The sequence below is a fragment of the Trichosurus vulpecula genome, chromosome 9 (assembly GCF_011100635.1).
Source record: "Trichosurus vulpecula isolate mTriVul1 chromosome 9, mTriVul1.pri, whole genome shotgun sequence".
Lineage (NCBI taxonomy): Eukaryota > Metazoa > Chordata > Mammalia > Diprotodontia > Phalangeridae > Trichosurus > Trichosurus vulpecula.
Window position 1 is genome coordinate 144,059,763 of NC_050581.1, and position 22,675 is coordinate 144,082,437.

The following is a 22,675-nucleotide window of genomic DNA, read 5'->3' on the forward strand; positions in this document are numbered from 1 at the left end:
TTCTTCCTCTCTCAATATATTCCTCTCTTATCCCTTAATTTGATTTTACTTTTTTAGATATCATCCCTTCATATTCAACTCACCCTGTGTCCTGTGTCTATATATATATGTATATGTATATGTATACGTATATGTATATTCCATTCAGCTACCCTAATACTGAGGTCTCATGAATTACACACATCATCTTTCCATGTAGGAATGCAAACAAAACAGTTCAACTTAAGTCCCTTATGATTTCTCTTTCTTATTTACCTTTTCATGCTTCTCTTGATTCTTGTGTTTGAAAATCAGATTTTCTATTCAACTCTGGTCTTTTCACTGAGAAAGCTTGAAAGTCCCCTCTTTTATTGAAAGTCCATGTTTTCCCTTGGAGCATGATACTCAGTTTTGCTGGGTAGGTGATTCTTGGTTTTAATTGTAGCTCCATTGACCTCCGGGATACCGTATTCCAAGCCCTTGGATCCCTTAATGTGGAAGCTGCTAGATCTTGTGTTATCGTGATTGTATTTCCACAATACTCAAATTGTTTCTTTCTGGCTGCTTGCAGTATTTTCTCCTTGATCTGGGAACTCTGGAATTTGGCAACAATATTCCTAGGAGTTTTGTTTTTGGGATCTTTTTCAAGAGGCGATAAGTGAATTCTTTCAATTTCTATTTTACCCTCTGGCTCTAGAATATCAGGGCAGTTTTCCTTGGTAATTTCTTGAAAGATGATATCTAGGTTCTTTTTTTGATCATGGTTTTCAGGTAGTCCAATAATTTTTAAATTATCTCTCCTGGATCTATTTTCCAGGTCAGTGGTATTTCACATTGTCTTCCATTTTTTCATTCCTTTGGTTCTGTTTTATATCATCTTGATTTCTCATAAACTCACTAGCTTCCACTTGCTTCAGTCTGATTTTTAAGGTAGTATTTTCTTCAGTGGTCTTTTGGACCTCCTTTTCCATTTGGCTGATTCTGCCTTTCAAGGCATTCTTCTCCTCATTGACTTTTTGGAGCTCTTTTGCCATTTGAGTTAGTCTATTTTTTAAGGTGTTATTTTTTTCAGTATTTTTTTGGGTCTCTTTTAGCAAGTCATTGACTTGTTTTTCATGGTTTTCTTGCATCACTCATTTGTTTTCCCAAGTTTTCCTCTACTTTCTCTTACTTGCTTTTCCAAATCCTTTTTGAGCTCTTCCATGGCCTGAGACCAATTCATATTTTTCTTGGAGGTTTTTGATGTAGACTCTTTGACTTTGTTGACTTCTTCTGGCTGTATGTTTTGGTCTTCTTTGTCACCAAAAAAAGATTCCAAAGTCTGAATCTGAGTCTGTTTTCGCTGCCTGTTCATGTTCCCAACCAACTACTTGATCCTTGAGCTTTTTGTCAGGGTATGGCTGCTTGTAGAGAGTACTTTGTCCCAAGCTTGAGGGGCTGTGCTGCTATTTTTAGAGCTACTTCTACATAGGAAGCTCTGCCATACCAGTGCTCCTTCTCCCCCAAGAACCGCCAACCAGGATTGCGGCCCAGATCCAGGCAGGGCAAAGCAGGCTTTGCACCCTGGCTCTAATCCACCACTTAATTCCTCCCACCAGGTGGGCCTGGGGCTGGAAGCAACTGCAGCTGTAGCTTTGGAAGCAGCCTCAGAGCTGCACCACCTCTGCCTCCCCGGGGCAGTGGCCCACCACCAACTCCTTTCACTCTGTCCCTGCAGTTTTTCCCACTAACGTTCTCCATTGTCTTTGGTGGTTGTGGGTTGAGAAGTCTGGTAACTGCCACAGCTCACTAATTCAGGGTACTATGGCCTGTTCCTCCTGGCTCCTGGTCTGGTTGGTCCTGGCAGGGCCCATGCTGGGCTCTGCTCCGCCCTGCTACCTTCATGCAATAGAGCCTTCTCGGTGACCATCCAGGCTGCCCTGGGCTGGAGCCCTGCTTCCCTTTGCTATTTTGTGGATTCTGCAGCTCTAGAATTTGTTCAGAGCCATTTTTATAGGTGTTTGGAGGGACCTGGTGGGGAGCTTAAACAAGTCCCCGCTTTCCAGCCGCCCTCTTCGCTCTGCCCCCCAGTTTTTCCTTATTTCAAAACTAAATTTACCTTTCTGTACCTTTTACTAATTGCTCCTACTTCTCACTTTTGGAGACAAGCAGAATTGTCTAATCCCTCTTCTCCCACCTGAAGACTGCTATTCTCCAGGCCAAGTATTTCTGTCAACTGATCCTCATGTGGCATGATCTCGGAAGCCCTTCATCATGATCATCTTCCTCTGGACATTCTTTAGTTTGTCAGTGTCCTTCCTAAAACGTGACACCTGAACACAATAATCCAGGTGTGGTCTGGCCAGGGCAGAATAAAATAGGACCCTCCCCTCTCTAGTTCTGTACACTCACTTTTTTTTCAGTCCAGACCTCAGATTTCACTGGTGTGTTGTTCTCCTAATGAGGAAATTCCCTTTTTCCAAAGCAGATGGTTAATTATTCAGTTTTAGTGATGGACAATTTTCATTCTTAGAGAGTCATCTTGTTTACTGAGAGGTTTAGTAACTTGCCCAGGGCACAGAATGTAGCAAGCCAGACTTAAAACAGGTCTTTCTGGTATAAGGCTGGCTCTGTATATCCACCTGCTCCTATCTTGCAGTTGACTAATTTTACACTAGATTGTTTGGCTGTCAGATAACCCTATTAGTGACTGTTGCTGATCTTGCAGTCCACTAAAACCCCAAGACATTTTTCAGAGGAGCTGCTATCTAGGTACTTGTGAGGTTGGTTATTTGTAAGATTTTAAATTTCATCTTCAATTTCGTTCCGCTTTCTATTGTCAACATCTATTTGGATTGTGATAGTCATCCCACGGGCTAGCTCCACCTTTTAGCTTTGAGTCATCTGAAAATACGATAAGGATATCATTTCTGCCTGTATTCAGGTAATTAATAAATATCAAACAGAACAGAGTCAAACACCTGTCCGTAGGGCACTTCACTAACGACCTTCCTATTTGAATTCTAATCATTAATAACTATTTGGTGTCCACCTAACTACTGTGTAGTGCACATCGTCTCCAAGAGTATCATTGGAGAGGCTTTGTTAAATTATGTATGCTTTACCCTGATCTGAACAGTTTCATAACCATAAGAAAGTAAATTAGGTTAGCCTGTTCTTACTGCCTACACCCTGAGCCCTTCCGTGATACCAGACTTCTCTGTCCAGTTCTTGGGTAGAAATATCTACATAAAGTGCAGGTCAATACGGAAAAAGCCCGTGATGGACAGCAAAGCTAGGTACCATTTTACTAACTTCGGGAAGCTAGTGGGGCTCATCCGATATTAAGTGCTGCTGGGAGGTTAAAAAAAAATAAAAATCAAGTACTAGCTGAATTGATGCTGCAACGCACACGACAAACCTAGCCAATGGGGGGGGGGGCTGGTGTTACTATGGTTACTGAGCTCTGGAGTTTCCCAGCATGCTTTTCATCTTCGAGCGAGAGAGCAGGATCATCCATTTGGAGCAATCAGGGACCTTGGTCCAACCCTCCGCTGGTCAGAGAAACCCGGGGGCCAGAACGTCGAAGGGATCGGCCCCGGCTCCCGCTTCCACGGCCCCTCTGCGGCCCGAGCCAGGGGACCGTCTTGTTCGTCGCTGATTGTGGCCTGGTAAAGGGGGGAAAGCTGCAGGAAGGAGGGCGCAGGCTGGGGGAGAGCGGGGAGCCCGCCCGGGGGCCCGCGGACCCTCCCCCCTTTCTTTTTCTCCTTCTTCCTCCCCTCCCTCCTCCTCCTTCCTCTGTTTCCCCCTTCCCCCGCTCCTCCTTCCTCCTTTGCTTCCCCCCTCCCTCCTCTTCCTCCCTTCCCGTGCTCTTCCCCTCCTCCTCAGAGAGCTAGGCCGCAAAGCGTGACGTGCGCAGCGAGGCGGGGAGAAACGTGACCCGGGGCGGGCGGCAGAGGGGAAAGGGGAGGATGCGGCACGTGACCGCGGGTGAGGGCGGGGTTGTGCGTGGGAGGGGAGTGGAGCCAAGCGCGTCTGGGCGTGCTCCCAGAGCGAGGGAGCTGCGAGAGCGTGAGGGCGGGCGCGGGCGCGAGCTCGAGGTGAGGGGCTCGGCCCTGGCTCCCGGGCCTGGCTGTGCGAGGCGGCGGCGCGCTCGGCTTGGAGAGCGGGAGGGGAGCCGGGGCCCCCACCGGAGAGTGGGCAGGGCGGGGAGACACCCAGTGTGATAGAAGGGGGGACGGGAGCGGGCAAAGACCGGCCGAGCTGCGGCGGGAGGCGGGGGCGGGGAGAGCGTGTACACTTACTAAGCGCCCGCAGTGTGCTGGCGCTTTACAGACAGGATTTCCTCCTACCCTCACTACGTCCCCGGGAGGTAGGTACAGCGCTCAGCTCCATTTTACAGAGGAGAAAACTGAGGCAGGCAGAGAATAAGGCATTTGCCCTGGGTCACATAGCTAACAAGTGTCTGAGGTTGGATTCGAACTCAGGTCCTCCTGACTCCAGGCTCAGCCCTCCATCCCCCGCCTCCTCTAGAAGGAAAGAGCAGTGGGGAATAAAAAGAGAGGTCCCGGGTGGGGCAGAGAGGACCTTGTCACGTTCCCGCCTCTGGGCCCGGAGCATCCTCAGAAACAGCATTTATTCCTCCAGTATCATCGGCGTGCCCCGAATGGAGAAGACCCCCCCGCCCCCGAAAGACGTTGTGGGGGGCCCCAAGGTGAAACCTGCCCTCCCAGAGGGGAAGGTGGGCGCAAGCGCTGATACAAAGTAGCATTTCAAAGAGGAAACACGCGGGTTCCCCCAATGGGAGCTGAGGGAAGGGCGAGCGAGCGCAGACTTGAGGGGGCAGCCCCCTCCACCCCAATTTACAGACGAAGGCCCTGAGAGGTTAAGGGCCCAGGGGCACGCAGCTCGGTGTGTGGGGGCCGCCTTGGGAGATGCCCAGCTGGGAGGATCGGGCCAGGTTGGCATGGCCTGTCATTAGGAAAACCTGACCCGGAAAGAGTGCGGGACTTGGAGGCTGGAGAGATCTGGGGGACCCTCAGCTGGTTTCCTGATCCTTCAAACCAGGGACAATATCTTTTTTAAAAGCAGTATTCCAGTAATGCTATTTGGCTGCAAATCACTCATTGTCACAGTTACGGAAGAAGCAGAAGTTCTGGTGACCCAGAAAAGCAGTGGAAAGCAGTATAGAGGGTAGAAGTGGCGCATCACTGAGTGAGATCTGTGCAGAAACTTACCTCCAGAAATTACATTACCCGAAAAAGAGGCGGGCCGTCAAGTAGGCAGAGTGCTGCTGTGGCGCCTGTGCCATTATTAAAAGACCCATACAGGTTCTGTAGAGGGATCTGGTGAAGGGTGACCCAGGAAGATGTATGGATGGGTCGCAGTCAGCACTTTTGGAGGGAATCACCCCTCAGGGAAATCATTAACCCGTTGAAGTATGCTACCTATCTCCAAGGGCAGTAAGACAATTTACACAGATGTCTGATGATTTTTGTAATTTCACCTGATGTTTGTCTTAAAGGGCTTGAGAAGCATTGCTAGAGAAATGTGTGGCCGAACATCCTGCCACTTACCTGGAGAGACTGTGAGGAGGGCGTGTAGGTACATTGACAGCGATGGGCAGGAACAGCTGCCAGATTGGAAGGATGAACATAAGTACTTCCCCTCCTACAACAAGAGTCCCCAGTCCAACAGCCCAGTGCTCTTATCTCGATTACATTTTGAAAAGGTAACTACTCCCCCAGGAGACATTCTGTCATGTTAGACTTTGTCATGTTAAGTAGTTATTTTGGTTTAGAGATCTCATCTCAGAGGACAGGCTTTCCCCGTCTCCACTGATGTTACAAAAGCCTTAGTCAAAAGCAGATGTCTCACCAGTTTCTATAATTTAGAAGACAAATCAACAACCATTTATTAAGTGCCTACCACCTGCCAGGCACTGTGCTAAGCTCCAGACAATAGCAATAAGATGTATTCTCATTTAGATAGTTCATACTTCATTTTGCACACAATTTCCTTGCTCTAGTGTTTAGTTATCCTTACACTTGAATGTTTTGTAAGCATATTTGTTTTTAACACATCTTTTGCATTTCTTTGCTATATATACTAGATTAAAATAAGCAAATTTAGTTCAGCATTCCAAAGTGTGGTTGTTTTATCTGTGGTTCTAGCAATTATCTCCCTACATTATTTCCTGGACTAGTTAAGAATTATTTGATTTGTCTTAGCACCTTAAGGATTTGTGTGTATACTGTAATATAGTAACATTCTATAAGAGAAATGACAGATTATTATTCTGTGCCTTATAATGAATGAACACCTGTGTATTAAAAAAGAAAAAGAAAAATCCCGATTGTTGTCTGTTTTTAAAGAGTACTATTCTCTTATTTGAACAGTAGTGCAAAATAGTTTAACTTGATCCAGCTAATTCAGAAATAATTTTATTAAGGCCATTTAAAAAGTTGAAACATTTTATCTTGACATGAGTAATTTTCCAATAACTTTTTTGAAGACATCAAGCCCTTTTAGGATAAAATCTTAAGAGCATTGTTTTATGGTACTCCAAAGAAGGCAGTGTATATCAAAATTACATTCCAGGATTACATTAATTCTACAAGGTAAAATCCCAATATGATTCTTCCTACCTGGGCAGATTATCCTTGGTTGCATGAACTACTTACATGCTTCGTGGTTCCTAGGCTTACATATTTCCTCCTCCCCTTGCTATTTTAATAGAAGTACCAGGGGCAACCTTGAAGAGAAGTGTCATAAAGCATGCTGCTTGAGGGAGACCTGAGGCATTGGGGGGACATGGGTGGGGCATGTTGGAGGCCATAAGGACAAGTCAGCCTGCTTTGTGGGAGTGCTTTCAGGTCTTTTCCTTTTCAAGGCAACTGTCTGAGCTTCCTTTCAAATGTTTCCCAGTCTAATTGATGCCATGGGCAGAGTAGGCAAATTGCAGACAAAGGGTGGAACCCAGAGGAATTATTGTGTTTGATTGAACATATTGTGCTGTTCTTAGCTTCCAACCAAAGGACGCTGCAATTCTACCATGACCCCTGTCTATTCCAGGTCATGACAGAAATGTCATAAGGAATTGACTCATTTTGATTAGTATTTGAGCTTTTAATTTTCACTGTTAAGAAACTGGTTTGCAAAGCTTAGAGCAAATTTAAGAAATTTCAATGGTTCAATGGTTCAGTCAGTAGGGGTAGGCACAGATTGCAGTATTTGCATTTGAAACCCCTGTATTTGAAATCAGTCCCTCTCTCAGTTACCTGCCTCACTCCCCACACAGCTCTCGGTTCTTGTCATATGCTCAAAAGGGAAGTGAGAAAATATGACTAGTACAAAAGGTATTTTTGGTATTTGTACCTTGTAGTTTCAGAGAGTCAACTTTATGCAGCTGTTTCCTATTTGGTATGAGATGACAGCATTAATAATCAACACTTAGATTAGCCCAGTATAATCACTTATAGATAGAAGCAAAAGTTCATAATGTGTTCTGTGCATAGATTTACAGTGAATTAACACACAGATCCCTGAAATATTTTAGTTGTATTAGAGAGATGTTTTAGTCTTGCAAATGGTGATTAGAAGTTATTGTAATTTGGCATTGTATAACAGGGGCAATTAGTTCATTGGAAAAATAATTCTGGGTGTGAAATATGAAAAGTAAGAAGTGAGAGGCATCCTGAAGAGCTAAACTGAAGTGCTGCCTCTGATGCCTGCTGCTTTCGTGATCCTGGGCAAGGCACGTAAGAGACACGGAACCTCTCAAGTTCCTGAAGCCACTGGAAGCCCATTAGGTGGAAGAGTTAGAGGAAACACCTTCCTGGGAGTTCCTTATACTGATAGAATCACAGATCCAATTAAAAAAAAAAAGAAAGGAATTTCTCGAAAGAGAAGCTAAAACTTAGAGCAGGATGTTTGTATGTAATTGAAATTGACCATCATGTTCGTGTCTTAAGGCTTAGAAATCCTTTATCATTTTTCTTAAGGATGACTAATGTAATCCTTGATTCATAGTCAGCACTTAATAAAAGTTTGTTGAATGAATAATTTTCTTTTCCTTTAAATCTTACCTGTCACTAAATATTTTCCTTCTTTTCCATTTCTCCTGGATACAAACTTCTTCCTAATGGAACAGAGTAGACAAAACCCTTGTCCAGGTCCCCGTCACCTTGAATTCAAGCTACTATAGCAGTCTTCTGAGTAGTTTCCCCGCTTCTACTTGGTTCTAGTCCAATCCAGCCTGCATACCACTGTCAGATTGGTTTTCCTAAAATATTTTTATTCCCTTCCAGTTACCACAAGATAAATGGTTTTCTATCTGCCTTTCCAGCTTAATTTCCTACTATTTCCCCACGTGACGCTTCTGCTGTTACCGCACTGATGCTGTTTTTCACAAACAGGTCTTTTGTATGTGCTATTTTCTCTACTTGTAACTCCCTCTCTACTCTTAAGTTTTTTGCAGCTTGAGTCTAGCCAAATCAGTGAAAGGAAGGACCTCTTACATGGACCAATGTCAGCCCTCATTGATTACCCCACCATTCCTATATTCTGTCCCATCATTTAGCATTAGCATATACTGCTCTGCTTTATTATTTATTTTTTGAGGGCAAAAACTATCCTTTTGTGTTTTAGATCATCTATTACTTGGTCTAAAACATTCCAGGCACTCAAATGTTTGTTGATGTTAAAGTGAGAAAAGTATCATGACTAATGGAAAGGGATTGCTTATCCCAATTTTGGTAAGTCATTTTTTTTCTTGCAAGGTGAATCTTTTAGTCCTAAAAACTTGCCTGTATCCCTTTGTGTTCAAGTTTATTAAAGAAATATGATACAAAAAGTATCCACAGCCAACTTAATTTTCCAGAGTCCCAGTCATTTGTCCAGTTTGTTTTTGTTACAGATAGTGAAAGTCAAGTAAAGGGATAAATTGGACATGAACCTCTTCTTTTCCTCTTAGTCAAGTTAAGACCCCATTGCTTAGCTACATGTTTATTTCCAATGACAGGATGCTGACCCTTGTGATCGGGTAATTGCTGCAATGCGCTGGGGCTTGATCCCGTCTTGGTTCAGAGAGGCTGATGCTTCAAAGATCCAGTTCAATACTAGCAACTGTCGAAGTGAAACCATGATGGAGAGACGGTCATATAAGGTAGGTATGGCTTGCTTAGGGTAGAGGAAAATCCTTCTCATTTTTGTTCCTTCAGAAGACATCTGCGACCCCTGTATGCCCAAGAAAACAGGATTCACCTTTAAAGAGCTACAGTCATCATCCTTTTCTGACTGTAAACCAGTGTTTTCCAATCATTTCATTAACAAAATCTTCTTCACATGTTATCATAAACTAGGTCCTTTTCTGCCTCGTCTGTTGCAGAGACTACCTCCCATGGACTTCATCCTTATTTCCTCTTACCTTCTCTGATCCTATCTCCCTACTGTTCTAGTATTAAAATCCAACTGCTTGAATCACTTCGTACACCGTTTGTTTGCGTTTGCATCCACTATATTGTCTAAAAGACCTCATTATTAAATTTCTTTCAGAAGCTTATTCCCTTCCCTTCTCCCTTTTACTCCACTGGATGTGCTATACCAGTTTTATACATCTCCATGTGTGTGATAGATTGAGAAATGTTGTGAAGCACCATCCTAGGATCCTTTTGGAAAGTAGGAGCCGATGTATATGATTATAACAGAAAAAAACATGATAACATTTTTGAGCTTTTAAAAACCTTTGAAGTAAAATTAGTGTGTATTCTAACAAGTTTCTTAAGGTGCTAGTGATGTATGAAATACTTTGTAGCAATTGTAGTGGGCAGAAATCAGGAATTGTAAAGTGGTGTATTTTGGAGTTAGAGGATGAGTTTTGTGGTTACCAGTCTTTGTAATGGGAAGAAAGAAGGATATCCAAAGATATTATTTAACAAAGGTACTTAAAATTAAAGGGAACTTTCTGAAATCTAATTAGGATAATAAAAGGAGATCGTTGACTTAGAAAAGTTATAGATTTGGAATTAATGCAAAAATAAAGAAACTAAAATGTCTATATAACTTGACCAAGAAGATTCTACTGCCAGGCACATACCCCAGAGATGTCAGTAACAGAAAGAAAGACCCTATATACAACAAAATATTTGTAGCAGCACTTTTTATGGAAGCAAAGAACCATAAACAAAGTAGATGCCCATCATTTGGGGAATGGCTAAACAAATTGTAGTATACAAGCATACTGGAATATTACTGTGCTATAAGAAATGATCAATTTGGAAAAGCATGAAAAGACACATGAACTGATGCACACTAAGCAAAACCAGGGAAACTATATATACAGTGACTGCAACACTGTAATTGGTTAAAACAATAGCAAAATAATTGAAACTGCAATGATCAGGCTTGTCCTCAAAGGGGAGCCATGAGAAGACACCTCTCCCTGCTTCATTGCAGAGGTGAGGGACCATGGATATGAGATATTGCATAGAACATCAGATTTTTGTGATGTATTGTTTAGTATTGTGGTACTTTTTTCTTTTTCAAATTTCTTATTAAAAAGAATGGCTATCTGAGAAGGGAGGGTATAGGGTGAAGGATACAGTGAAAAATGTAAGTGATATAACAGTGACATCCATAAACGTGTATTTTTTTTAAAGTTATGGAGCTGAAGAAGTGAATAAAAAAGGGATCTCCACCTGTTAGGTGGCAGCAGTAAATAAACCCATGAGAGTTGGGGTTCAAGGACAATAGTCCTTCTGTGTATTTGGAAACACAATGTGGGGACAAAGTTATGTCTTTAAGGTTAAACGCCTTCCATGATCTGATTAGAAGGATATTCTCTTCTAACTGATCTAATTCAGTGAATTTAATGCAACAGCAACATTGTTTTCCTCTTAACCGTGTAGTACCAGTTCTACTGGCCTTGTGCTGCTCCTGTTCTGTAGAGAGGTAGGGGGCTGATTGTATATGTCTGTGCTTCTTCATGTACCATGGAAGAGGAAGGATCTTGGGGTAATGAAGATGTCGTTCCATTCTCCTGTCCCTATAAATCACAAAAATGGTTAGTGGGATGTCACAGTGAAATGACAAGGCTTGGCATTGTTTTGATTCAAGGACCAAGGATTCATTGCATTAATTTGTATAATGAAATTTGCTGGCATATCAATCCTTTCTACTCTGGATCAATGATCATTCCTCCCTTGTTGGGTAGGCCTTTTTTTCTCTTCTCTGACGTAACAATAACTCTGGTAGGTGATATGTTTTATTCTGGTCTTCTCCCAGGTGCCCCTGGAAAAGGGCAGGCGATGTGTGGTGTTGGCAGATGGGTTTTTTGAGTGGCAGCAGTTTCGGGGGGAAAAGCAGCCTTATTTCATCTACTTCCCCCAAATCAAGACAGAAAAGGTATACTTATTACACAAAACATTTATTAGGTAACTATAATTAATATGGAATAATACATTGGTTCTAAATAGCAGAAACAAGTTAATAATAAGAAAAGACGTTTTTCCTTTATGGAGCTTACCTTCTAAGACAAATGCTTTAGTAAGGACATACGTAACGTAATTTAATTTGTTTTATTTTTTTACTATGAACTTAGCAAGTTCAACAGACATGAACATTTCAGTGTACAAAGGGGGACAGAAAAGTGGGTTTTATACGAAATTGAGTTTTTGTTACATAGTTTGGGTTTAAGTGTATATTAAATTTACATGATAGTAACAAAATTGCCTTATAGTCTATGTTCCCTTATTAATGTCCACTCTCTTCTGTGTATTTTTAAATGGTTCATTGATGTCCTTTCTTTTATTTTTTTTACATCATTATCACTACCCATCAACTTCCGTCACCCTCCGCTTCCACCATAGAAGCCCTCCCTTGTAACAGATATGTGTGTATATATACACATACACACACACACACACACACACACACACACACACACACACATATATATACACACACACACACATATATATATAGATAGATAGATAGATAGATATAGATATATATAGTTAAGCAAAAGAATCAACATGTGGATCATGTCTGAAAATGCACATCTTGCTTTGCACTTCTAGCCCATCACCTCTCTGACAAGAGGTGGGAAGCATACTTTATCATTCGTCTTTTGACACAATAGAATATTGAAAAGAAACTGAGCCAGACATTTCAGCAATACTGTGTTAACATACTCATAAGACTGACGATGCTTAACTTCCTTTTTGAAGTGTTAAATTTCAGATTCATGATTTAGTTTGCTTTCACTATCTTTTGGGAGCATTTATTCTCCTTCAGGTGGTTTCATTCTCTGTTTTGGATTTCCCACTGTTAGGGGAGTCTGCTACCCACTCTCAGTACCGCCCCTGTCATGTAACAAGAGAAAGATGGTGTACCACAAAGGATACCCTGGTGTAATGAACGTCTCCAGAACTCTCCTGGGCTCTCAGCTAGTCTTTTTGACCTTGGACTTCAAAAAACACTTTGTACTTTTATGAACTTATTTACTGTGCGCTCCAGTTATTTGTACATGTATCATGTCCCCTTGTTATACTTATTTTTGTTTGGTTAGCACAACACTCTGCATATAGCAGGCATTTGGTAAATGTTTGCTGAATTGAATGTGCTATTTCACTTTATGGCCTCTGTTCAACAACTGTTTGGGTGCTTGCATCTATGTGATACTTTCTCAGACAAAAGCTATTTATTGTCATTTTATAATCAGCAACCATGCTTGAGAGTTTGCAACTTGCTCATATCCTTGAAGTCATTGCCAGCAGTGGGACTAAAATGTTGGGTTTTTTACTTCCCTCCTTTAATGCTTTATCACTAGATTTGTTATCAGCGTTTTGGATGTTTTGTTTTGTTTTTGCCACAAATAGAATCACTGGTGCTCTGGTCTTACTGCCTCTTGGGACAAGGGATGGTTAGCTTGTAAAGGAGCAGATTGTATGATTGACCGTTAAGATCCTTGCCAATTAATTTTTCTCAGACTATTTCTTGTATCCAGAAGTACTACTATGGTAGTTAAAAGTGTTAATTAGGACTTTGGCTTAATGTCTTCAAGAATATTCAGAGAGTGGAAGAAAAAATAGTTCAAAACATTGCCCACGTATCACCCAATCCCCTCAATATCTTTTCTTCCCAAGATGTAGTCTTGCTTCTCTTTAGCTTAATTGTTGTAGATGATAATTCCATTAAAAATAATTAGTAGTCAGGAGTCATCAGGCCTTATTCCTGTCACAGCCACAGTTTACTTTTATGACCTTAAGGGACCATCCCTTTAAATTTCCTCTTCCTTAGCTACAAACTTGGGGATGCCTATCTGGAGAAATTATTTTTAGTTTGCTTCCTCTCCCAACCCAGGTTGCCTGGAGGCTGCCTATCCTTCAGGACTGGCACTGTTGGACGCCATTTGGGGATCTGTGGACCTTCCCCTTCCCAGTCCTAATTGCGCCATTGTCTACCAGACACTGGATACCTACCCCTACCTGGCTGCTGAACACCAGATTCCACTGCCCTTGTAGGAGGTGTCTCAGAGCCCCACTCCACTCTGACCTTTGAGCACATTCACTTCTTGTTCAAAGACTGTCTGCCCTGCCATTGCTTCCCAGGATTCTCTGGACCTTACCCTCTGCTCTGCTACTTTCAAACCTAGGTACCACCTGGCCTTACCATTTGCCATGAACTGAACTCTCCTTTACGTGTTGTCTCCCCCAGTTTATCTGTGTGGCCCTCGAGAACAGGGGTAGTCTCACATTTCTATTTGCATTAGCAAGGTGTTTGGCATATAGTAAGTGCTTAACAAATGCTTCTACATTCCGTTGTCTTCAGTACATATTTATTAAATGTACATGTGAGTGTGACAATTGTAATGAGTTTTCTACATTTATAATCTTGGTAGGAATAAATAGTCAGGGCTCTTAATTCTAAATATGATCGCTTCTTTGTATTATAACTAATTATTCATAGGAATAAAAGAATATAAGTGGGAAATAGGACATAGGCTGAATTCCTTCTAGAATGTTTCCATTGTTTTAGTTTGAAAAATGTGCTCCATGGGCAGAAAGAAAAGTATGTTTCTGGGATCTGTCTATGTCTTTTGTTTCCAGTCATTCTTCAGCCGTTCAGTAGAAGAGGAAGTCTGGGATGACTGGAGGCTGCTAACAATGGCTGGAATCTTTGACCGCTGGGATCCCCCAAATGGAGGAGAGCCGCTATACTCTTACACTGTCATCACAGTGGACTCCTGCAAGGCCTTAAGTGACATTCATCACAGGCAAGTGAAGAGACCCAATAAAGAGTCTTCCAGTGGAGACCAGAAGTATCAGGGAGTTTTTCTTTCTTCCTCTAGACACAGTATTTATCATCTAAACATTTTTCTGTCCTCTCTTCTCAAGGGTTGTAAAATAAGAAAAGGGACATTGAACTGGAAGTAGGGCTGGAGATGTAGTCCTGAGTTCATCACTGATGCATTTTGTGTCATCGGACAATCTCTTCCTTTCTGTGGCTCATCTTACCTTTCATATAAAATAAGGAGCCTGAATCTTTCCTGCTACAAGTCTTCTGTGGTTAAGGAGACCATTTCTTGATAATTAATAAGCAGGTTACTTCCCTGGCTTCTATTTAATACAAGCTAGAATTGTCTCCTTGATCCTTCTTTACAAATGCATTCGTTTTCTACATTACCCTTTGAGTTGACTATTACTGTAATCATATTGTCCATGAAATTAGACTTTGCTATAGGCGAGTGTTAAAATGTGGTTCTTATAAAAGCCCCTAGGCTACACTTGTGCCTTATGCTGAATTTGGGGTTGTAACAAGATAGTGTTACAGGAAGACTCCTAGATACTTCCTTAGGTCCATGACAGCAGGGACCAAGGAAGGTGGAGTGGGAGCTTGAATGTGACATATCATTTGTTTCTTTCCCTTGTAATGTTTGAATGGTTCTTTAAAAGATTCCAGTGTCCTGTCTCCCTCTCTCTTTACCATTTGCTGTTCTGACCAGGATGCCCGCTTTACTGGATGGTGAGGAAGCGATTGCTAAATGGCTGGATTTTGGTGAGGTCCCAATTCAGGAAGCTCTGAAGGTGATTCGTCCTGTAGAGAACATTACGTTCCATCCAGTTTCTACAGTTGTGAACAACTCCCTGAACAATACACCCCAGTGTCTCGAACCTGTTGAGATCGAGGAGGTAAGAGTGATTGGGATGGAGAATATTAGGCAGTTGTGTCAATACTGTATGTCAGAGTGACTTTGATTTAAAAAATTTTCTTTTTCTCCATCAGGGGCCCTAACCTTAGAACCACCTAAAATTATTATAGTTCTTATGAGTGGCATAGTACCCTTGTGGGTAGAGGCAAGGAATAAGAAGACTAGTTTATAATTCTCTCTTTATCCCTGAAGATTAATGAGATGAGCTCTGAGCTAATGAAATTCAAATGAGGCCCAGAGTGGGAATGTTACATTAGGCAGGTATCCCAGAGAGCCGAGGGAGAGTGTCCCAAGAGTTAGAGATTGGTTCTAGATACAAAGGCAAGAGAAAAGTGGTGACTTTTCACCAGTGTTAAATGTGGAATGATCTGTCATGGCAATTATAGGGACCGTTTATGGGTTTAAAATGAGTTGAATTTTGCCACCTGAGGAATTTCTGTGTACCCTTTTGTCCATCTCCTGGCCTACCTATTAATCAGTGATCCTCCCTTTTTTCCTTTTTATTTCCTTCTCTTGAGTATAAACATCTGCAGGCCTCTTACTTGACTTTATTCCCAAGATGCCTGTATATTTTTAAACTTTTAATAAAAAGTGATCACTACCAAAATGTAAGGCTAAAGTATTAGTTAAAAAACAACAGCAGTTATTTGTGTTATTTTAAGCGCCCCCATGGATATCAAGCAGCAGTATTCATATTGGTCAGCAGTCAGTCAACAAGGTGCATTCATTAAACACCTGCTATCCACCAGTCACGGTACTAGGTGCTGAGGAGACAAAGACAAAAGGGGAACAATGCTCAGCCTCAAAGAGCTCCCGTTCTGTTAGGCTTTATTTCAAGAACATCACCATTAACAAAGGATGGCATTGTATTACATTTATTTAATATCTTTGAACCAAGCCTTTTAAGGCTCTGAAAGATTTATGTGCTGCCTTCTGATACCAAAGAGTATGCATTAAGATATTTCACAAAACATGGAAGCATACTTAGCTGACCAAGTAGTCAAAGAGAACTTATCAGGGTACCACGTGAATATAGAACAGCATAGTTTAGTCTGGGGATATGCAAGATTTATGGATGTTAGATTTGTGGTGTACCTTCCTTTAAAAAAGGGTTTCAGAAAAGACAAAATAGAACAATTATTGATAAAAATTGAACAGAAATAATCTTAAATAGAAGGAGCAGATGCTACTAGATACTGGAAAGACTCTGAATCTAGCTCTTTTCCTGGCAGCTAAGGGCAAAAAAGTGAAATGTCTAACACTGTTTTCATTTGCTGATAAAATAAAGCATCTAAGTTTTTCTTAAAATGACCTTTTTTTCCCTGAAACTAAACTCAAGCAGGAACATACTATATTATTGTTCAAGAGACATTTTTGAATTTATTTTTTTAATTTTTAGTTTACAACACTCAGTTCCACAAGTTTTTGAGTTCCAAATTTTCTCCCCCTCCTCCTCCCCCCTACCCCCCTAGACAGCATGTAATCCGATATAGGTTCTACATGTACCTTTGCATTAAACTTACTTACACAATAGTCAAGTTGTAAAGAAGAATTATAACCAATGTAATGAATCATGAGAAAGAAGAAACAAAACCAAAAAAGAAGGAAGAAAAAGGAGAGAGCAAATAGTTTGCCTCAGTCTACATTCAGACTCCATAATTTTTTCTCTGGATGTGGATAGCTTTTTCCATCATGAATCTTTTGGAGCTAAGAGATATTTCTTTTTGAGTAAAAAGCCATACTATTCATATGGTTCTTATGTCAGTTCTCTGAAAAAGAAAAGTACCTGATATTAAATTGAAATGCATTGACGGTATTCAGAGGTGATGGGGAAGATGGTAATAATAGCTGATCTATAGCCATATTATATTTGAAGACTTAAAAGCCTTGATTCCTCTGGTTTAGTTTAATCCACAGAATAGCCCTGAAGTATTAGTACAAATATTTCTTTGCTGCAAATGAAAGAGATAGGCTCGGGGAAGATGACTTCTTCACATAGCTAATAAGTGTGGCAGGGCTGTATTTTAAACCCAGGTCTTCTGACTCCCAAGTCCACTATACCATACTGTAATAAAGTCTAGACACTTTGATTCTGATGGTTCAACCTAAAGCAGGGATGGAACTTGAAGAATCTAAATGGTGTGCTAGCATGGCCCTAATACGCTTTCTCCAAAATAATAGCAAAATCCATTTTTTTTTTAGCTTTTTAAATTTTGCAAAGATGTGACATGCATCTATTTTGATACAAAAGCCCTGTAAGTTAGGTACTTAGAGGTATTCTTTTCATTTTACAAAAGAGAGAAGTGCAGCCAGAATAATTACCCCAGCGTCTGACTTAGAAAAAGACCTGTAGGAATATGAAATAGTGGCACAGCCAGAAGTTGCTGGACAATGCAGGGACCCACCAGCATACCAGTGGGCTGTTACTTTGGGCACAGGGTGCTGACAATTTAACATAGTGAGAAATATCTGGGGTTAGAATTGAGAGACTCATTTATTAAGGGCTTACTATTCAGGGCAGTTTGCTAAGTTCTTGGGATACAAGTGCATGCAAGTAATATAGCCCTTGACCTTAAAGAGCTTACATTCTAAAGTGAGAAGACTACATAAAGGGTAGCTGGAAAGGAGCGGAGTGGGAGAGTCATGCCAGACAAGACAAAGCAGTTCAGAATATCAGAGCCAAGCCACTGTCTTCCTCCTGGTTAAGCTTAAGAGGTCAAGGGGAGGGGAAGTGAAGGACACAGGGAGGTTTGGGGCAAGACCCTAGTCCCAGTCTTAGAGAAATAGGAGTCCTTTTCTTGGGATATGGGATTTATAGTTCTGGTCCTTGTTCTCTCCAATTCCAGCTGCCAGGAGATTAGTCCTAGTCTGGCTAAGGATCTATAGGCTTAAGGCTAGGAGAATTTCCACAGCCTGCTGTAGAGGCAGGGTAAGATGGGCAAGTTTGTTCAGCCCAGGAACAGCTTAGGCAGGGAAAGGTGACCAGGATGAATCATCCTTGGGAATAGGGTGGCACCAGGGATTTGACCATGTAGAAGCCAAAATGAGGTCAGGACAGTTCCCTCTTTCCCTGACCCTTAGGGGGCTAGTTCTGGCTGGAACCTGAGAGTCAGGTCCACCAACTGGTAGGGATGTGGTTTGTTGCTGTGGGAGAGCAGTCAGGGGGCTCCTGGCCATTACAGCCACCCAGGGGCAGAGTCCCAGGTTTTGGTGCAGTTAAGATAAGGATGATGGCAAGAGTAGAGTCAGCATTGTGAGGAGATGGCTAGGAGGTGAAGTGGGAGGGATTGATGACAGAGGAGAGATTATTTGAGGTTAGGTGGAAGGTATAGTTAATTAAATCACTGCCTGGTGCAGAAATCCCTAATCACTTTAGCCTGATGAACAATTGAGTGAAATTATTTGGGCAAAGTTCTTAGATACATAGAGCGTAGAATGTCACTGAATTTCAGTACTAACCTAAAAATGATGGTTTTGCTTATGTCCTTATAGATGCCCTATGTTAGTCCTAGCCGCCGGAAGATGACACCACAGTCCCCCCCAAAGGAAGACCCTGATCCTCCCAAGAGGTCCAGACAGCATGTACAGAAGAGTTCTTCCAAGAGGGGCAGTGCAGAGTTAATGGAACGGTGGCTGAAAAAGCATGAGGCTCGCCATAACAAGAGGCCCAAGATTTAGTAAAATAAATGTAGGGAGACTGTCTCTGTTGGCACGTAAGGGTGGATGAGATATCCTCTTTAAGCTCCCCTGATTCCTAACTCTTCCCTATCAAGGTTTCTCCTCCAGGGGGTCCCAATTTTCAGCTTTCGTGCCCACCACTTCTTCCTCTATAGTCCAGGTGCTAATAGCGGCCATACTGGGCTAGGAGGAGCTTTTCTTTCTCTCATTGGTATTCTTGCTCCCACAACTGCAATTTATGTGTATGTTATTTTTTTATTTACAAAGCCAGGGTAGGAAAAAGACTATTGAACCCAAATTTAGTTCTTGAATTGTCTTAAATTTTGTTATAGTGAATGCCTAATGTCTCTTTAATAAGGCCACTGTACTTGAAATTTTCTCCTATTTTTCATTCTTTGGGTTTCATGTTCAGCTCTTTTCTTCAAGTTGTTTATGTGAATTTGACAAAATGACTGGCACAATGAGGTCATGAATAGTAGGCTATCACAGTTGTGCAGTCAGTGATGAGAGGAGCCCAGTTTGGGTTTTACATAAAAATCTGTATCTCAGGAACGTGCAGTAAGCTTTGCCAGGTGTGGACTGGTAGAATTAGAGGACCAGAACGTTTGTGTTTGTCTCTGAGGCTTTAAGATGCTTTCTCTGGGCCCACCAGGCTCAGAAAAACTGTCTGCTGGTTCAGTGGGGCAGGGTTCAAGGGTGAAGGGTAATTCCCAAAGAGCCGGGTTCACAGAAGAGGGGCATAGCTTATGATCTTCTCTCCTGAGACTAGGGTCACCTAGGGTTAGGACTCTGACGGAGGTAATTTGACCATTTAAAATGAGTTTATCCAGCTTTTTGTGAAATGTTTCTTTGATCTTTGGAGTGTTGTGGTTTGGTCTTTTGATGATGGATTTTTACAGTTTTGAGTATGGTGTTGGAAGGGGAGTTGTGAAGGAGGGTTGGGGTGGCGCTTGTTTTCATGTTGGTGGTGTCCCATTCAGCTTCCAAACGATTACACGTTGAAAGGGCTGAGGATTCGCTGTGGCTGGGTGGCACTGTTCAGTTTCTGTATGGAAATCATCAATTTGGAAATAAAAAGAAACTCTTGGTGGCTCCTTGTCAAGTTTTTTTTTAACCTTTTTTTTCTTCGTGTGCTCAGCAGATAGTATTAGTTGACATTTATATGATGCTTTAATAGTCTGGACTTGGGACACCCAAGTTCATCCTAGTAGAGGATGTCAGCCAAGGGTGTAAAGACTATCAGGAAAACACCCTCTCATTCCTCAGTTAAATTAAAAGGCAGCATGGTACAGGTGGAAGAACACTGTCTCGAGTCACTACTAGGACTAATCTCCTGGCATCTTTGAACTTGAGCAAGGCACTTAACCTGTCTGGGCCTCACTCAGTTTCCTTATCTGTAAAATGAGATTGTCCTAAATGCTTGCGAGGTCCCTTCCAGCCCCACATCTATGATCTTCTGAAATGCATCATAGACATTGAATACTTTACAGGCTGTAGGGCCTCAGCCCCGTGCTAGATACCCTGGGGAATGCAAGAACAAAAGAGGTCTCTGTGCTCAAAGGGCTGACTTACAGCATTTTTGAGGGGACAATACGTACGCAGGTGAGACAATTAAAATGTAGTACACAAATAAATGTATTCACACCAGATTTCATTCTAATATAAATTTAATCAGCACTAAGATTAATTAAACACACTCAATGTGGGCAAAGCATTGTGCTAGACGCAGCTCCTGACTACATGTAACTTGATCTACAATCTTTTCTCAACATTCAACCCTGCTCCCAATAGAATCATTGCTTTTACCAAGAAAAAGCCAATCCAGTTGACAAAGTTGCTCACATCTGTTACTCGGTGTATGATGTGACATTTGTCCAGTTGTGTCTGACTCTTGGTGATTTCATTTGGGGTTTTCTTGGCAAAGATGGAGTGGTTTGCTATTTTCTTCTCGTTTTACAGATGAGGAAACTGAAGCAAATAGGGTTAAGTGACTTGCCCAGAGTCACACAGCTAGGAAGTGTCTGAGGCCAGATTTGAACTCAGGAAAGATGACTCTTGGGATAGTTCAGTGCCTCAACTCTATCCACCTATCTGCCAGTATGTTAACATTAGGTCTCCATAGTACTTCTTCCCCTATGGAGAGGAAGGACTGAACCTTGGTAATTGTGTTTAATGTGAATTCAGCTGTCTATTCTTATTTAGACTTTTGTAGTCATTGAATGTATATTTTTCTCTAGGTTCTGCTTTCTTCACTGTTCAGTTCCTACAAGACTTACCATGTTTCTCTGAAATTCCCAGTGAAGGTAAATGGCTAATCCAGTGGCCTTTCTATGTGTCAGGCACTCTTCTCGGCTTTTGTCATCATCTTACTTGTCTTTTCTGTAGTTTTGACACTTTTGACCACCTGCTCCTGGATACTCACTTTGTCTTCCATGACAATGCTTTATCCTGGGTCTCTCACTCGTCTGACCACTCTCCAGTTCAGTATCATTTTCTACCCCCTAAACGCTGGTATTACCCAATACCAACGTCCAGAACTTTTTCTCTACACTTTCTTGGTGATCTCATCTGTTTATGAATTTATGTCATCAGGGAAATACATGAAAAAGAAAGATGGGCAGGCCACACACTGAAGGCAAGAGTGGTCTACTAGTATTTTTTCAGTGTTAAAAGAAACCGAAAAAGGCCCCCGATTCTGTTCTGCATCTCATTCAGACCAGTGAGACCACATATATCCATGTGGATCTGAGTGTGCAAATTTCCCAAATCTGTATTACAGCCCCAATCTTTCTGCAAAATTTGTCCCAAGTTACCAATTGCCCTTGTCTCTCTCCACTTAGATGTTCTACTTGGATGAAAACCTGCCCCTCTGAACTTTCCCGTTTCTGTTGAGGGCACTTCCATTCCAGTAACCAAGGTCTGAATCCTCAGCTATTCTGGATTCTTCTTCCTCTCTTCTACCTCCACACTTCACTCACTGTGGCATCTACTCCAAGGCCGGTAATCCCTGTTCAGAAACGTTTGATAGTTCCTTTCTGTGTCTAAGATAAAATCCCTGTGGGGTTGGGATGCTGAGCTTCAGGCCTCTGATGCAGAGCTACAGGGGCTCTGGCCTCTCTTGCTCAGGGCAGGAAAGGAAAACCGATGGGGTAGCTCCAGAGTATAATATATCTACGTAAAATCTGTATTTTCAGCCTGGCATTTAAGGCTTTCCACCAGCTGTCTCCAGACTGGGCTTCCCAAGCAAACTGGTTGACAAGCTGTCATCCCTTAAATTCATTTCCTCAGGGCTTTTGCACCAAGTCTTCCACTTTGCAGTGTCTTCTCAAAATACCATCCTCCAAGTCTCAGGTAAGGTCCTCTGTGGAATCCTTCTGATTCTTGTTCTTCCTCCCCACCTCCACTTGCTGTCAAATTACCCTGTATTCATTTATCTGTCCTAGCTGTTAATTCCCCTCTGCCTTCCTTTCCCCCTGTAAGTTTCTTGAGGGTAGTCTTGACTTGGTATCTGCAGCCTATAGCAAGTGTCCTTCAACAAACATCTGTTAAGCTTATGTCAAGTGCAAAGCACTGAAGGTACCTAATTATTTGTTGAATGAATGCATGACGTCACCAGGTAAGTGCATTATTATGGAGCCAACGGGTATAAGTGGCCCTCTCCATTTATCCCGATCTATATAGCTGGCCACTGAACCCAGCTGGCTCCAGAGGAGAGAGCGAGGCTGGTGACTTTGTACAGCCCTTCCTCCCTTAAATACAATTAGCTTGCCTGTCAAGGCATCACCTCCCCGAGGTCATGGTCCTGTTCGAGAAGGAAGGACGAACAAC

At 42.0% G+C, this 22,675-nt stretch overlaps 1 protein-coding gene across 4 annotated transcripts; it reads left to right on the forward strand.

Moving 5' to 3' along the window:
* Positions 1-3,442: 3,442 nt before the first annotated feature.
* HMCES (5-hydroxymethylcytosine binding, ES cell specific) lies at positions 3,443-19,945 on the forward strand. Of its 4 annotated transcripts, none has more exons than XM_036739250.1 (7): positions 3,443-3,629; positions 5,483-5,689; positions 8,981-9,124; positions 11,242-11,361; positions 14,067-14,233; positions 14,963-15,149; positions 18,662-19,945. In XM_036739250.1, the coding sequence occupies exons 2-7, from the start codon at positions 5,507-5,509 to the stop codon at positions 18,845-18,847; spliced, it is 987 nt and encodes a 328-aa protein (XP_036595145.1). In that variant the 5' UTR covers positions 3,443-3,629; positions 5,483-5,506; the 3' UTR covers positions 18,848-19,945. The 4 variants fall into 4 exon arrangements, with proteins under 4 accessions (XP_036595145.1, XP_036595148.1, XP_036595146.1 ...); XM_036739251.1 differs by lacking the exon at positions 3,443-3,629 and adding an exon at positions 3,959-4,058; XM_036739252.1 differs by lacking the exon at positions 3,443-3,629 and adding an exon at positions 4,309-4,330.
* Positions 19,946-22,675: the final 2,730 nt, after the last annotated feature.

Excerpts from the sequence above, each read along its gene's own strand:
- HMCES (XM_036739250.1), top strand. The coding sequence starts at position 5,507 with ATGTGTGGCCGAACATCCTGCCACTTACCTGGAGAGACTGTGAGGAGG. Across the intron at positions 5,690-8,980 it reads CTCGATTACATTTTGAAAAG|GATGCTGACCCTTGTGATCG; the intron begins GTAACTACTCCC and ends TTCCAATGACAG. Across the intron at positions 15,150-18,661 it reads AACCTGTTGAGATCGAGGAG|ATGCCCTATGTTAGTCCTAG; the intron begins GTAAGAGTGATT and ends ATGTCCTTATAG.